Source organism: Mus pahari, chromosome 5 (genome assembly GCF_900095145.1).
Source record: "Mus pahari chromosome 5, PAHARI_EIJ_v1.1, whole genome shotgun sequence".
Lineage (NCBI taxonomy): Eukaryota > Metazoa > Chordata > Mammalia > Rodentia > Muridae > Mus > Mus pahari.
This window is the reverse complement of record NC_034594.1, coordinates 44,219,386-44,234,615: the sequence shown is the minus strand read 5'-3', so window position 1 is coordinate 44,234,615 and position 15,230 is coordinate 44,219,386. Positions and strand designations below refer to the sequence as shown.

The following is a 15,230-nucleotide window of genomic DNA, read 5'->3' as shown; positions in this document are numbered from 1 at the left end:
ATTTTTCAACTGCAGGAACTTCTCCTATTTTCTAGAGAGTTATACTGAGGTTGGCTATAAAAATGTCACTTTTGAAGCCTCCAGTTCTATTCCTCACCTAACATTTTCAGTTAGGTTTCCTAAAGTAAATGTGTGCCAGCTCAGCAGTATAAATTCTATGATGAAGGGTTACTTTTTTCAAAATTTTCCAAACATGATTAACATTCCAAGAGGTAAAATCATCAGCAAACAACAAGTATACTTCACACTCTGCATTCAGCAAAACAGACATGCTACCATGCATGTTCAGAGGACAATGTCCTGCTATGACATAGTCTACTGCTGACATCCACCTCTATTAAGAGCCTAATCCCCTCATGTAGCTGCAGTACACTGGATCCTCACAGGGTCAGACCTGCGTCACTGTCCTTTACACTCATCCAGATCTTCCCCATCATGTTTCAAACTTCTATACTAAAAGGATCCCCATCACCATATGGATTTCATAGTCAGTGGCAATCAAATCTGTTTTCTCTCCCTTTCTCAGTACATTATTTCTTAAATAAGCAGCACTTTTCATTTATTATCATGATTGTGTTAGCTGATATTTTATCACATCTTGATAATAGCTTACATTGATAATTATGAGAAATTTGTTGAAGAATATAAATGTTTCAAGTTATAAAATAAACTCAAATGCCCTTTATGTTATTTTTAAGTTTAAAGTATAGAATAGCAAAGAGTTAGACAAGCATTTTAGAAGTTTAAAATTCAAACTCTGGGTAAAATTCAGTGCTTTATAGTAAAGATGTTTTGGTTATTATTATTATAATGAAATGTCATAATTAATTACTTATTTTATTTTCTTTGAAAAATGGTATATTTGGGTTTATAATTTAAATTAGCTTCTAATTGCATCTAGTAATATACAGCTCATTTTTAAAAAGGAGCAATTCATCTATGCTGCAATGTTAAATGCTAGAAATGGTTTGTTGTATCTTTCCTTTTACATTGTGATTTTGTTTTTTGGAGTTTTTTTTAATGTGATCATTAGTACTTTTAAGTTCACAAACTAAAGCATCAAATAAGACAACTAAAATTACAAAGGAATTCATTGTTTACTAGAGTAGAAATTTTAAAATAAATGTAATGAACATGAATGGAAAATTTCCCTCAATCTAAGTTCAAAAATCTACACTATTTTAACGAAACTGCTGCTGCAGAATAGCACAGGCAAAGAGGCTTTATGATGTTAAATGAAGAAAAGACAAAAGAATAGAGCAGAACGTCCATGTTATCAATGCAAAGACTTGCCACCTTGGAAGTTGCACATTATGGGGACAGCACTCAGAAGAGTCCCTTTTAAAGACTCTACTTTAAACTGGGCATGGCAGTGCAAAGGGTTAAAATAAGAAATAAAAAGAATCAACCAAAAAGGTGTGGGGAGGAGTACTGGGGAGAGGCAAGAAAGGGTGGAACAAAACCCACTCCAAATCCCTCAGCCTTATGGGACAGAGGAAGCCAGAAGACAGGCTGCAATGAGATTCTCGGGCCCAGCTTTTCAGCCTGTTTTGAGTTCAGTTGGTGACTACCTCCTACCTTTTTGGTCAGCAGGGTGAGGGGGCACATGTGGGTACTTGGAGGGCTTCTTGATATGGAAGTTCACGTTGTCCAGCTCCACGTTCAGGCTGATAGAAGCGGCTGAGTCACTGTCCACTGTGGACTGGAAACTGCTGACTGAGGTGCGCTTGCTAGGACTGGCAGAATCTTTTAGTGTTGGGAAAGGGAAAGAAATACAGGGAGAGGGGAGTAAAAAATGGGTTTTATCAGGGCATTGGAGGAAAGGAAAAAAATGTTTTTAATATACAAGCCCAATGTGCAATACCAAAATGGATACAGTATTTTCATGTACTTCTGGGTCGACTTAATAAATTTAAGCAGATTAAATTTAAAAGGAATTTTTAATTGGAGGTTCTGCAGAAAGAAAGTCTGATACCACAGTGAAGATATAAGAAAGCTGCCTGCTGAGATATTAGCTGGAGTTATTTTTAAGCTGCTGCAAACTAGAGACTAATGCAACACCCAGAAATGAATGTCAGCTGACTAACAAACTGGTTTCTTAAGAAAATACTGTATCTAAGACAAGAATCACTATCAGATGTTTCCATCAAGTAAGAATCTTAAATCATAAACAAGACAAGCATTTTACCATACTAAACACAGCAATAAGCCATAAAAACTAAAGCATTAGAAAACCAAACTTACTAGCCAAATTATCGTCACCTTCTTCAGCAATCTGTTCTGTGTCACTGTCATCAAATTTTATGTCTTTAAACCAGGATGGCTCAGAGTGTCCTTCCACAGAGTTCACGGAGTCACTGTCTGGAGAAGGTGTCTCAGAAAATTCTGTACTCTGCAAAGACCAAAGCACAGCAGGCAACGGCTCTCAGTGACACTAGTGCACGATAAAGATGGCATGGCCTATAGTGGCTCTCAGTGACACTAGTGCACAATAAAGAAGGCATGGCCTATAGTGGCTCTCAGTGACACTAGTGCACGATAAAGAAGGCATGGCCTATAGTGGCTCTCAGTGACACTAGTGCACAATAAAGACGGCATGGCCTATAGTGGCTCTCAGTAACACTAGTGCACGATAAAGACAGCATGGCCTATAGTGGCTCTCAGTAACACTAGTGCACGATAAAGACGGCATGGCCTATAGTGGCTCTCAGTGACACTAGTGCATGATAAAGAAGGCATGGCCTATAGTGGCTCTCAGTGACACTAGTGCACGATAAAGAAGGCATGGCCTATAGTGGCTCTCAGTGACACTAGTGCATGATAAAGAAGGCATGGCCTATAGTGGCTCTCAGTGACACTAGTGCACAATAAAGAAGGCATGGCCTATAGTTCTATAACTTTAACAACTCAATAAATTGACAAACAACCAAATAACAAAAAAGAAGTGCAGAGCAGTATCATACTGATAACCACTTTTTTTTTTTTTCCTGGTTTCTAGAGGCAGGGTTTCTCTGTGTAGCCCTGGCTGTCCTGTAACTCACTCTGCAGACCAGGCTGGCCTCGAACTCAGAAATCCACCTGCCTGTGCCTCCCAAGTGCTGGGATTAAAGGCGTGCACCACCACGGCACAGCTTGATAACTACTCTACTACAGAGCTTATGTGGCATTTTACAAATGAACATTTCTCTTATACATGTCTGGCATGGCTTCACTTCATCCTTTAGTTCTAAGTAAAGATAGCATTAAATGTGGTCTAACCCTAGCAACTCTGGAACCCCCTAAAAAGCAATCCAATTTAACAATTTATACCATCCCACTATGATGTAATTTGTCATTTCTAACTATGGAGCTTCTAGTTTCAGTTTACAAATCTTAATCCACAAGGTTCTCAGTCTCATCACAAGGGTGTGGGGGGGGAGGATGTTCATATGTGTATATGTATTTATTATTCTACACAAACCAGAAATTAAAGAATTATATCTTTTTAAAAAATTTATCTATAAATAACTTTCATTCTCATAAAGAAAAAAAACACAACTTCAAAATAAGCTACTGCCGTTCTCAGAGGCAGTATCACTCAAGCTTACCTGAAGTGGTCTATACAACGCATACTCGTCCCTGAAAAGCTGGTCATGATGACTAACACAATCCAACCAACGTCCATCAACCATTGCTTGTCCAATTGCTATAGCTTGTGCCCTAAATCAAGACCAAGAAAACTGAAATTTTAAAAGGTTATGCAGAATAACTGTATAGGTACATGATAAAAACACATCTTCATTTTTTTTTTATCATTTCTAATTAAAGAGAAACTGTCGAATGATCTTTAGATAAGTAAGGGATAAAAAGAAAAGAAAACTTGAAACAAATTAAACTCTTCAAGGTACCAAAGCAGAGAACCGCCCTTGTCTTTAAACAAGCTAATTTTAACCTCAGTAAGCACCCACTGAGTACACATGCATTCACACCCATCCTTAGCAAAGTAAGCAAAACTGAGAATGGCATGGTCCCTACATTCAAACAGCTTACAGTATCAATAAAAAGATAACATATTATAGATACAAAATATATGAATGAAATAGATACATTATAGTTCGTGATATTTCAGGAATTAATAAAATTCCTAGCCAACATTATTTTGTTCAATACCCACGGCTTAGTTCAACACCAAACCATCCCCCTGTTTGGAACTAAGAGGTCCAAGTCTCAGAGACTCAATAATTTATCTAAAGACTCAAACTAATAAGATACAGCCAAATTAGGACCCATAGGTCCCCTGTTCACAGCTAGTTTCTTTACCTATTTACATATGTGTTCCTTCTCATGAGCAGACGCTCGTCCCAGCAATATCAAAAACTAAGAGATAGCTTAACTTGAAAGGTGCAGTAGTTTGAGTGAGGATCTTCCTATATGTTCAAACACTCAGACATTTGAACGCATGGTTCCCAGTTAGTGGTTGTGTTTGAGGAGATTTAAGAAATGAAGCTTTGCTGAAGGAAGAATGTTAATAGAGGCCAACTTTCAAATGAAAATCTCTTATGTATGCTCTGAGCATCCAGTTCTGTCACTATAACTGCTGCCTGTTGGCATGCTATTATTGTTGTCCCATTTAGAGCGGTTTTTTGTTTGGTTGGTTGAACATAAATTGAGATAATTCCCCAACTCTTGTGGCCTGTGGGAAAGCCTCTGGAGCATTTTCTTGTCTAATAATTGATGTGGGAAGGCCCAGAACACTACAGGTGGTTCTACACCTCGGTAGGTGCTAATAGGTGTATAATAAAGCAGGTTGAGAAAGCCTTGGGCAGCAAGTCAGTAAACAACACTCCTCTAATGTTTCTGCTTCTGTTCCTGCCTCCAGCCTTCCTTGAGTTCCTACACAGACTTTCCTCAGTGATGGAGTGTGACCTGAGAGTTGTAAGCTGAAAAAGCCCTTTCCTCTACTGGCTGTTTTTGATCATGGTGTTGTGTCTTGTTTAATTTGGATTTATTTCCATTTTTTTTTGAGATTATAATTACATCATTCCCCCTTCCCTTTTCTCCCTTCAAGTCTTCCCTTATGCCCCTCCTCATTCTCTTTCAAATTCATGGCCCCCCTTTTTCTAATTAATTGTTATACATATGTATGGTGTTTTATAGCAATAGAAACCCTAAATAAGATACCTTTCATTATGTAATCTAACTCTTCTGTAACCTTATGCCAAAATAAATTCATTCTTCTATAAATTTCCCAGGGCATTATATCGAATCACAGCAACAGAAAGGAAGCTAACACAAAAAGCAAACAGATCCTGCCTGTGATTTGTTTTATACATGTGTAATCTGTGAGACAGACTAAATCCCTCCAGACATGGATTATGAACACAATCTCAATACAGGTTTGATGTTTCGATTAGAGAATAGTGACAAGAAAATCCTTTGACTTTAGATTCTAGCATTTCTAGAGATCCATTTGAAAAATTACTACATGTTATGTGTGTCTGTGTGCACATAGTTGCTCACATGTGGAAGCAGATGTGACGGAACACCATGGAAGGTCTTCCTCAATTGATCTCCACTTTACCTTTGAGACAGAGTCTCTTACTGAAATTGGAGTTCATCAACTACACTTAGACTAGCTCACCAGCAAGCTGAACCTCTGGCTTCTGTCTCTCCAGGAATGTGCTGCTGCACCCAGTTTTTCTATAGATGCTTTACCTCCTCTTATAGCATACGGTTCTAGAAATCCAACTGAGGTCATCAGGCTTGGGAACAAGTGCCTTTACTCACTGATTCATCTCATTAGCCGCCAGTCCTTGTCTTTAATATGGAAAACTGTGACCCCAATCTGGTTCCTTACATTCTCACCAAATGAAGTTAAAGAGCTAATTCCCCCAAACCATCAAATCCCTAAAACAGCACCCTAACTCACAAAAAGATGTTACCTTTATATCTTCAAATATACATCCTAATCATTAATAAACATTAACTAATGAATAATTTCAAAACATTTTGAAATTAAAATACCTTGTAGCGATGTGTCCATTTCTGATTAGCCAGTTGACTAATTCCTTTCCTACAATGCAGTTGGGATGTGTTCTCAACCAGTAACGGTGATCCTGAAATTCCATCCCACTGGTGTGATGGCAGATTTTCTTCCACAGATCCTTTAACTGAGCACTGTCCTGCAATCACATCAAAAGCTACTAGTCACCCCTGCCAGGGATGCTGTGTTCTGTTCAAACACTGTCCTATCATTCTAAGATCTTAAAAGGATCTCAGTTTGGATTTCTTTACAGGGCTCGGTTAAATATAAATGGCACATACAAGGAAATAATTGAATTTGACTCATTAATTCCAAACATAACTTTTTTCTCTTCAAAACAAAAAGTGTTCTTCTTCAGTTGGTGGCACATATTATTGGTCTCTTAGTTATGTGCAATATAAAATTCTTCTATGGAGACAAGTCAAGGAAGACAAAGATAATAATCATTATGCAAATCTAAGATAATTATAGTAGTCCATACTGCACAGATTCTAGGCATCCTCCCCTATTTTCAACTACTCAGTATATGTTTCTTAAGAAAGTCTTTGTTGAATAATTTCCTACCCCAGAAAGCTTTCAATGATGTTCCTCAGTTATGAGTTCAAACCTAAACTTGTAAGAATAGATGTTGAAACACAGCCCAAAACTGGAGCTGTATGAGAATTCTGAGTGTGAGAAAATTCCAAGAAAACAAGATACAAGTCTTGTGACAGCAGTTTCTTCAAAACATGGGACTGTTCTTGGAATGTGTTTTCATGCTCCTCCCAGGTGTAGCAGATAGAAATGAGTTTATTTATTACAACGGGCTATGGTTATTTATATGCCTCTATGAAAAAAGTAAGATTTTGACATATGTGGCTCAGCCTCCACAAGCAGCTCTCTTACTCAGGTGACTCCTCTTAACTCTCAAAGTATAAATTGTCTGATGCTTTGAATAAAGTTGGCTATTGCATGACACTTTAGTCCACCTCATTTATCAGCTCCATTTTCCCAGGTCCCACTACCAGCTAGAGTGGTAAAGAAGTAGCACCTAGTACAGGGACCCGAAGTCACCTATGAGATAAAAGAGCAGGGGCCCTCACAGAAGGAGCTGAGAATGGGGCAGAACCCAGGAAAAGTTGTCTTATGTCAAGCTTGTACATCATTTTTAAAGGAGGGACACAAATATTAAAACCACAACTTTTTGACTGTTTGCAAGTTGTGACTATAATCTCTGGTTTCCAGAAGGAATTTTAGATGAAGAAATATGGGACAGAGTCCAAAAGAACACTAATAGCATATAAACATGGGGGACCCTATACAATTTTGGGTCACTTGGACATTAATTCAGACTGTTATAAAAATTATTAAGATAAGGAGGATATTAATCATGTGGAAGAAATGACTAATTTCTTGAATGAATATAAACTGGAGGACCAAACCCTAAAATTGGTAAAAGAGGCAAAAACCTTTAGAATAGATTTATTTACACCTTAGCGGCCATAAAATACTAACTGCTTATCTTATAAAACAGGGGTGAACCCAATGTCAACAATTATATGAATTTGATCTTTGATGTATTATATTACCCTTAACTAATAATTAATTTTAAGAGCATTACAGGACTCTATGGATTTGTCAAATTCCATTTGCAGATTATTAGGAAAAGCTAGGAAGTTACTGACCAGCTGGTAAGCTATGTTTTCTCATATAGACTGAACTTGTGGTTACAACATCTGTTACTCTTCTCCCATTCCACTGGCAGATACTTATTTTATTGATGACTCATCTAAGGGTATAGAAAGCTTCATGGTCCAGATATTCATCATTTAATATTTCTTTTTCTTCAGCCTAACAGGCAGAATTGACTGATCTGATGCTGTAGGATTATTTCCAGCAGTAGAAACTGCTTTAATTTCATCTTCACATTTTGTTATGCTTTCATTACTACAGGAACTACAACATCCACTTCAAACCCATATACATCTTTTGTGTATTACTCATACTCGGGCACATCTAACCTCGCTGGTCTTACTACAGAAGAAATAGACAATCTAATTGGGAAGGGGTATACATCTGTCACTGCAGATGGATTCACTCAAATATCATGGATTCCTCTTCAGCGACCCGGGCCCCAGGCCATCAAGGACAATAGCTAAAGGCAAAAAGACAGTGGAAGTCAGAAAGATAGCAAACGTCCAGCTAAAGGGCAAAAGGATATTGGTCACATCATCAGAAGTCAAGTCTGCCCACCTGGGCCCAGGTTAGGCCCTAGAACCAAGGGAGAATTTATTTTACACAGAGCCCTGTGAATCTCTTTCTGGCAATACTATCTGCTTTGACCTGTGTGTCTGAGTGCCTCTGAAAATAGGTTATGTTGCTCAACCTCATTGTTTCAACTAACAGATTAGATGGATCCAGATTGGGCTATCTTTACTAACGACTCTGTTCATGCTTGGACCTTGGGACCATAACAGACTCCTTCATACATCTGAAGATGGGACTGCATTTAATTTTCCTTTGGTATTTAAATCACTTCCTATTTACACAGGACATCATAACATCTGTGCTCCTATTAAAGGGCAAATAATATGGGCTTACATTCTACAAGAGATTGGAACTACTACTCATATGGGTCTCTTTTCAAGCTATTCTCTAAATTTTTCTGATCAATATAATAATATAACTAATAGTAATATACACAGTTTTTTATCCCTGATCTTTGTAGCTAAGTATTACACAACAATGCTTAATGACATCTAGATTTATCTATAACATCTCAAATCTAAACCATTCTGGATATGCTGCTGTTGAAAAAGATTTAAAAAGCAGAGATATCACAACACAGATACTAACTTAAACTATGTCTCAACTAATAAATTCTACTTCTGTCTATGGAAAAATGCTTTGATCCCAAATCTGTACCTTTTGTCATATCTTTAAATAAGATTCACATTCTGCCTAATGAAACCAATTTCAGCCTCTGGAATTTCCTGACTCCATCATTGTTATCAACCTTTTTATTTTATTTCTCTAGGACATATAGCTGTGGCATACATTTTACACATTTTTATTATTAAAATATTACTTCAAAGCCGGACATAGTAGTTCATGCCTTTTAATTGCATTACTTGGGAGGCAGAGGCAGGTGGTTCCCTGTGAGTTCAAGGCCAGCATGGTCTACATATAAAGAACCATGGCTACATAAAGAAGCTATGTCTCAAAAACAACAAAATAAATGAAATTATAAAACAAAATATTAATTCTTTTACTAGTAAGAATCTTCCCATTGATCTTAACTTCTGCCTTTTGAATTATAACCTTTAGAACAAAAGACTTATTTTTCATTTCTTTGAGTTGGTCTTAGAATTAGGTAAACATTTTTCACATATATAAACTGAGAAAAGAGCCAATTATTATATAATATAAACAAAGTTAGAATTAAGTTTCAAAGTTTAAGAAAACAACACTCTTAACTTCAAGCTCAATTCTTGCATTAGATAAATTCTGATTTTGACAAATGAAAGAAAAAATAGTAATAGAGTGGGTATGGAAAAAATATGCTAGTTATAAAAGGTTAAGCTAATGATTTCCCTGTTTAATGATATACTTTTGTTTTTAGGACAACATCCCACTGAGCCCAAGTTGGTCTCAAACACAAGATTCTCCTGCCTCAGCCTTCCCAGATTATTTTACAGGCAAGCACACCAAACCCAGCTGACTCTCTTATGTATGTGTCTTTAAGGAAATAACAAGTCAGCATTCTTTACATTCAAAACTAGCAACAAGTTAGATGTTGGACTGGTACCAAAAGAATTTTGCGTTCATCCTCAGTAGTCTCTGTCCTAACGTAGTTTCGGTTAGCCTGGGGACTAACAGATGTCTCATATGAAGGAACCATAGGAGAACCAGACCGATCCAGTGACAGATTGGTAATGCTGGCTGATCTAGAAACAAAAACAGAAATAAAATCACAATTTTAAGTTCATCTGAGAACAAAGTGAAGATTCATATTTCCATGTTTTGATGCCAGTGCTAAAGGAACTATAAATGTAGTTATGATCGCTATGCAGACTATCACTGAAGAGGGAAGAACACCAGAAACTATTAATTGACTTAAAAATTTGAACAGTTTTAAAGATTATGGAAAAAAATATATAGTATGCATATTAGTAGTATTTCAAAGGAAACACGCACAAACTCCTCTGCTTGTAAAAAAATACTGGAAAGTTATTTTTCTGAGAAAAATAAAAAATAACAACTATATTCAAAAAATAACCTTGCATATCTGGATTAGAAGAAATATGGTCTAAATGCCAAATCTAGCCTGCCCCTGTTTTTAAATAGCCAAGGAACTAAGAAGAATCAGTTTTATAGATGAACATCCTGCAGTTAATCTGACAGGAACACTACCTAACTAAGGAGAATGTTATGACTTAAGAAAGAATTCTTTTTCTTCTCATTAGTAGGCCTATACCATGTTCAAATATTATTATAAATTTATTTCATCAGTTAAAAAAAGTCATGGGAAATCTGTTTCCTCTCATTATGCAAGTATTCACATGTATCCTTAATTCTGCCTCGATGCAATGCTATCATGACTTATATACCATATATCAATATCACCAAGCTTTATTCATTTTTAATATAACTGAAGATTTTCAGTAAAAACTACAAAAAACAAAAACAAAAAATGAAATCAAACTTCAGCTTCAATAGAAAGGATAGAAAGAACCATTACTAGACACCACGTGGTGGTGGTTTGAATATGCTTGGCCCAAGAAGTGGTACTATTAGGAAGTGGGGCCATATCAAAGGCAGTGTGTCAGTATGGGGGTGGACATTGAGAGCTTCCTCTTAGCTGCCTGAGGATGCCAGTCTTTTTCTGTTTGCCTATAGAACAAGATGTAGGACTCTCAGCTCCTTCTCCAGAGCCATGCCTGACTGGATGCTGCCATGCTTCTCTTCAGAGAACTGAGCCCACCTATAAGCTAGCCCTAAATAAATGTTGTCCTTTATAAGAGTCGCCTTGGTCATGGTGTCTCTTCACATCACTAAAACACTAAGACACACTACATAACTCATTTCTGGGATAATCTATACATTTCTTCACTTAATCCTCACATTCTATGGAGTACGTATTACCAGCTCCATTTTACAGGGGGGGAGGGGGGGACAAGAAGCAGGAGCCAGTAGGGCAGCTCAGTGAGTAGGGGTATTTGCCACCAAACCTGATGACCAGCATTCAAACGTTGGAACCCACATGGGAGAATAAGACAGGTTTTAAGGTTTAAGACAGGGTTTCTCCATTTGTCCTAGCTATCTTAGAACTTGCTGTGTAAATCAGGCTGGCCACAAACTCAGAGATCTGTCTGCCTCTGCCTCCCAAGGGCTGGGATTAACAGTATGTGCCACCACCACCTGAGTAAATGTAAAATAATTTTTAAATCAAAAATCAGGGATAACGCTGAGCATGGTGGCACATGCCTTTAATTCTAGCTCTCGGGAGGCAGAGGCAAGTAGAACTCTGTGAATCTGAGGCCAACAGAGCAAGGTGTAGTCAGTCAAGGCTAAACAAAGAAACCCTGTCTTGGAAAAAAATAATAATCAGGGATAAAGAAATTTAACTAAATTTATTCCTTTAATAGTAAGAGGTTCTATTCAAAATTCTAGTTCATTCTCTGTGCATTATAAAGACAAAATCACTTTAAAATAAGAAATCATTCACAGGTCATTAACATAGAGTTAATAATAATCAATTACTCACTTCTTGACATTTTCTTTCAGTGAAAATCTGTCTCTGTGTCTTATTCAACTAACTTAAGTCTACTGCACAGTAAGTAAATTCATTCATGCTGCCTGATTCTGTAACATTGCAATAATTCCTGAATGCACTTTAATATAGTGGCATCAAGGATAAAAGAAAATTAGTTAACTTTGCTGTCAAAAGCTCTAGTAAATATGCTATGGCAAGGATGCTAATTAAACTTTATTAAGATAGTATTAACTGACTCAATTCTATAGTCTGAAGACCTCCACCAATCTTCGCATGAACCCAAGCACAGTGAGACATAACTGTGTACCAGCAAGGCTGTAACTGTGTATGTGCTGATGAGAATACTGTGATGTATCTGACCTTTTAAAACCTGCCTCAGCTCTACATTCCTCTGGTGCATTTCCCTCCTCTCCACAGCAAAACTCCCATCCCCAATTCTTCCTTTTTCTCTGTTTGATGAACAACCACTGAGATTGTCTATTATGTTCATCAGTGTTGGTTTAAATCCAATGCTCAGCTTTAACTCATCTTATTCAATGTATCAGCATTAACTCTTCCCTCACTGAACACCTTTTTTCATTTGGCAACTAACATAAAAGCCCTCCTGGCTATGTCTCACCCCACTAGCCTCCCCAGCTCAGTCTCCTATTCCTATTCCTCTTTACTTTCCCAATCTCAAGGCTTGGTTCCATTTCCCCTCCTATCACATTCTCTTTCCTGATGAGCTGTACCATAGTTTTACACCACTCACTGCTCTAAACCTGTCTTATCTGACATCTTTCTTGGATGGTATCTCAAATTCAATACATCTAAAATCAAACTGTCACATGCCTCCAGCTTCCATCCTCATTTCAGTAAACAGCAGTTTACTTATTTCATACTTAAGCTGCTGGGGTCAAAAAAACCTTAGACATCTTTGGTGTCCTTTCTTGTTTAGCCTAACACTCCATACAACCAACATCCATCTAGAATGTGTTCTCTTCTCATGTGTTCATGTTCCCTCCCCTCACTTCAATGATGATCTAAATATATTCCCCAGCCTGGACTACTGATTGCTATACCAGTTTCTACAATTTATGTCCTTTAATGCACTCACTGGAGAGGCCAGACTCCCTTTTAAAATGATGAGACACCACTACACACCTATTATAAAACATGGGCAACAGCAATGCTGGCAATAGTTTGGAAGAAGAGGAACTCTCATGAACTGCCTGTGGAAATGCAAAACGGCATTACCAGTTTGAGACAGTTTGGTAATCCTTTATAAATTGAACATGGATCCTGCAATCATGCTTCTTGGTATTTATGCATATGAACTTAAAACTACATCCACACACAACAAAATTACATAGAGCTGAGTAAGGCAACACCCACCTTTAATCTCAACATTCAGGAGACTGAAACACTTAGGTCTCTATAAATTCTCAAATGAACAAAGCAACACAGTTGAGACCCTGCCCTAAACACACATCCAAAAGTATACACAGATGTTCACAGGCTTTTATATAATTGCCAAAACATAGAAATCAACCGAGACATCAGCTAGATGGCACATCTAGAAAATGAAATATTGCCTAGCAATAAAGAAAAACAAGTAGTCAGTTATGAAAACAGAGGTAACTGAAACAAATCATTATTTTTACATACATGTTGTATGATTTCAAGTAAAATTGTTACTATCAAGCCAAAATTGCTATTAAAAAAAAAAAAAAAAAAGGAATTCTCAGCTGGATGTAGTAGTTCGTGCCTACAATCCCAACACTTGGGAAGCTGAAATAGGAGGATCATGAAGTAGAAGCCAGCCTGTGCTACACAATGAGTTTCAGAGCAACAAGATCCTGTTTCAAAAATACATTTAAGATGGTCGTTGAAGAAACCAGTTTGGGCTAAGTCTTCACAGATGACCCTTGACGTGTTTACAGTCACACCCTCATCTCAAGATGTTATAGACAGGATCCTCCAGAGGGGAGGAAGCCTGAGGAAGAATGGCCAGCTCTAATTGTCAGGACCTGGTCTGTGGATCATTGACATTTAGGGGTGTGGCTGTTGACTTCTCTCAGGAGGAGTGGGCCTGCCTGGATGCTACTTAGAAGGTCTTATACAGGGACATGATGTTGGAGACCTACAGCAACCTGGTCACAGTGGTGGGAAGTTGCATTTCCAAGCCAGCTCTGATCATCTTACTAGAGCAGGAGAAAGAGCCCTGGATGGCTGTGAAGGAAGAAACAGACAGGCTGAGCCCAGATTTGGAGGCAGATTATGATACTGAAAATTTATTTCTGGAAAATCATAGTTATAATAGAAATTCACCCAAACAGAACATAAAGCAATCAAGTAAAACTTTTGACTTTAGGGACTCCAGGTTTAGTAATGGCCCTAAATGTAGTACATTCCAAGGTCTACAGGGTTGTCAAGAACAAGATGCTGGTCAACAGATTGCTAACAAGGAAGGAATGCCTCCTTATACCTGCCAGACTCTTGCTCACAACATAGAAAAACCATATGAATGTAGTGAGTGTGGGAAGTGCTTCGATTGTAGTTCAACTCTTACTCAGCATCAGAGTATTCATGCTGGAGAGAAGCCCTATGAATGTAAGGAATATGGGAAGGCCTTCAGACTCCCCCAACAGCTTACAAGACATCAGAAGTCTCACAGTGGTGAGAAGCCTTTCCAGTGTAATGAATGTGGAAAGAGTTTTCATCTTCCTGACCTGCTAAAAAACCATAAAACCATTCACACACATGCAAAAGCATTCGAATGTGAGGAGTGTGGGAAGATCTTCAACCGTTTCTCCAACCTTGTTGCACATAGGAATATTCATGCTGACGTAAAACCATATAAATGTAATGAGTGTGGGAAAGCCTTTAAACNTCGCTCATACTATATGCAACATCAGAAAATTAATTCTCGTGAGAGACCCTTTCAGTGTAAGGAGTGTGGGAAGGGCTTCATTTTTCTGGCTCACCTCAATAGACAGCAGATGATTTATACTGGAGAGAAGTCATTTGCATGTAAGGAGTGTGGAAAGGCCTTCAGACTCCTCCAACAGCTTACAAGACACCAAAAATTTCACAGTGGTGATCGACCTTTAAGTGTAATGAATGTAGAAAGGCTTTTCCTTTTCCTGACCAACTTAAGCTTCACAAAACCATTCATACAAGTACAAAACCATTTGAATGCAGGGAATGTGGGAAGTCTTTCAAGTGTGTNTCCCACCTTGCTCAACATAGGATTATTCATGCTGATGTGAAACCATATGAGTGTAGTGAGTGTGGGAAAGCCTTTAATCGTCACTCAAACCTCATGCAACATCAGAAAATTCATTCTGGTGAGAAACCCTTTCAGTGTAAGGACTGTGGAAAGGTCTTCACTGTTCTGCCACAGCTCACTCNGCACCAGAGGATTCATACTGGAGAGAAGCCACTTGAATGTAAGGAATGTGGCAAGAAATT

The 15,230-nt window shown here is 37.8% G+C and overlaps 1 protein-coding gene across 10 annotated transcripts in view; it reads right to left on the bottom strand.

Moving 5' to 3' along the window:
• Pikfyve (phosphoinositide kinase, FYVE-type zinc finger containing) overlaps positions 1 to 15,230 on the bottom strand; it is a 94,757-nt gene that overhangs the window by 53,897 nt on the left and 25,630 nt on the right. For 6 of the 10 annotated variants that reach the window (XM_029538255.1, XM_029538257.1, XM_021197223.2 and 3 more), the window contains 5 exons: positions 9,810 to 9,948; positions 6,004 to 6,161; positions 3,588 to 3,699; positions 2,245 to 2,392; positions 1,579 to 1,746 (listed from right to left, as the gene is read on the bottom strand). In XM_029538255.1, coding sequence (XP_029394115.1) covers positions 1,579 to 1,746; positions 2,245 to 2,392; positions 3,588 to 3,699; positions 6,004 to 6,161; positions 9,810 to 9,948 — 725 coding nt within the window. Of the gene's footprint in view, positions 1 to 1,567; positions 1,747 to 2,244; positions 2,393 to 3,587; positions 3,700 to 6,003; positions 6,162 to 9,809; positions 9,949 to 15,230 lie in introns of those variants that run through there. The other 4 variants (XM_029538259.1, XM_029538260.1, XM_029538258.1 and 1 more) reach the window with 2 other exon arrangements.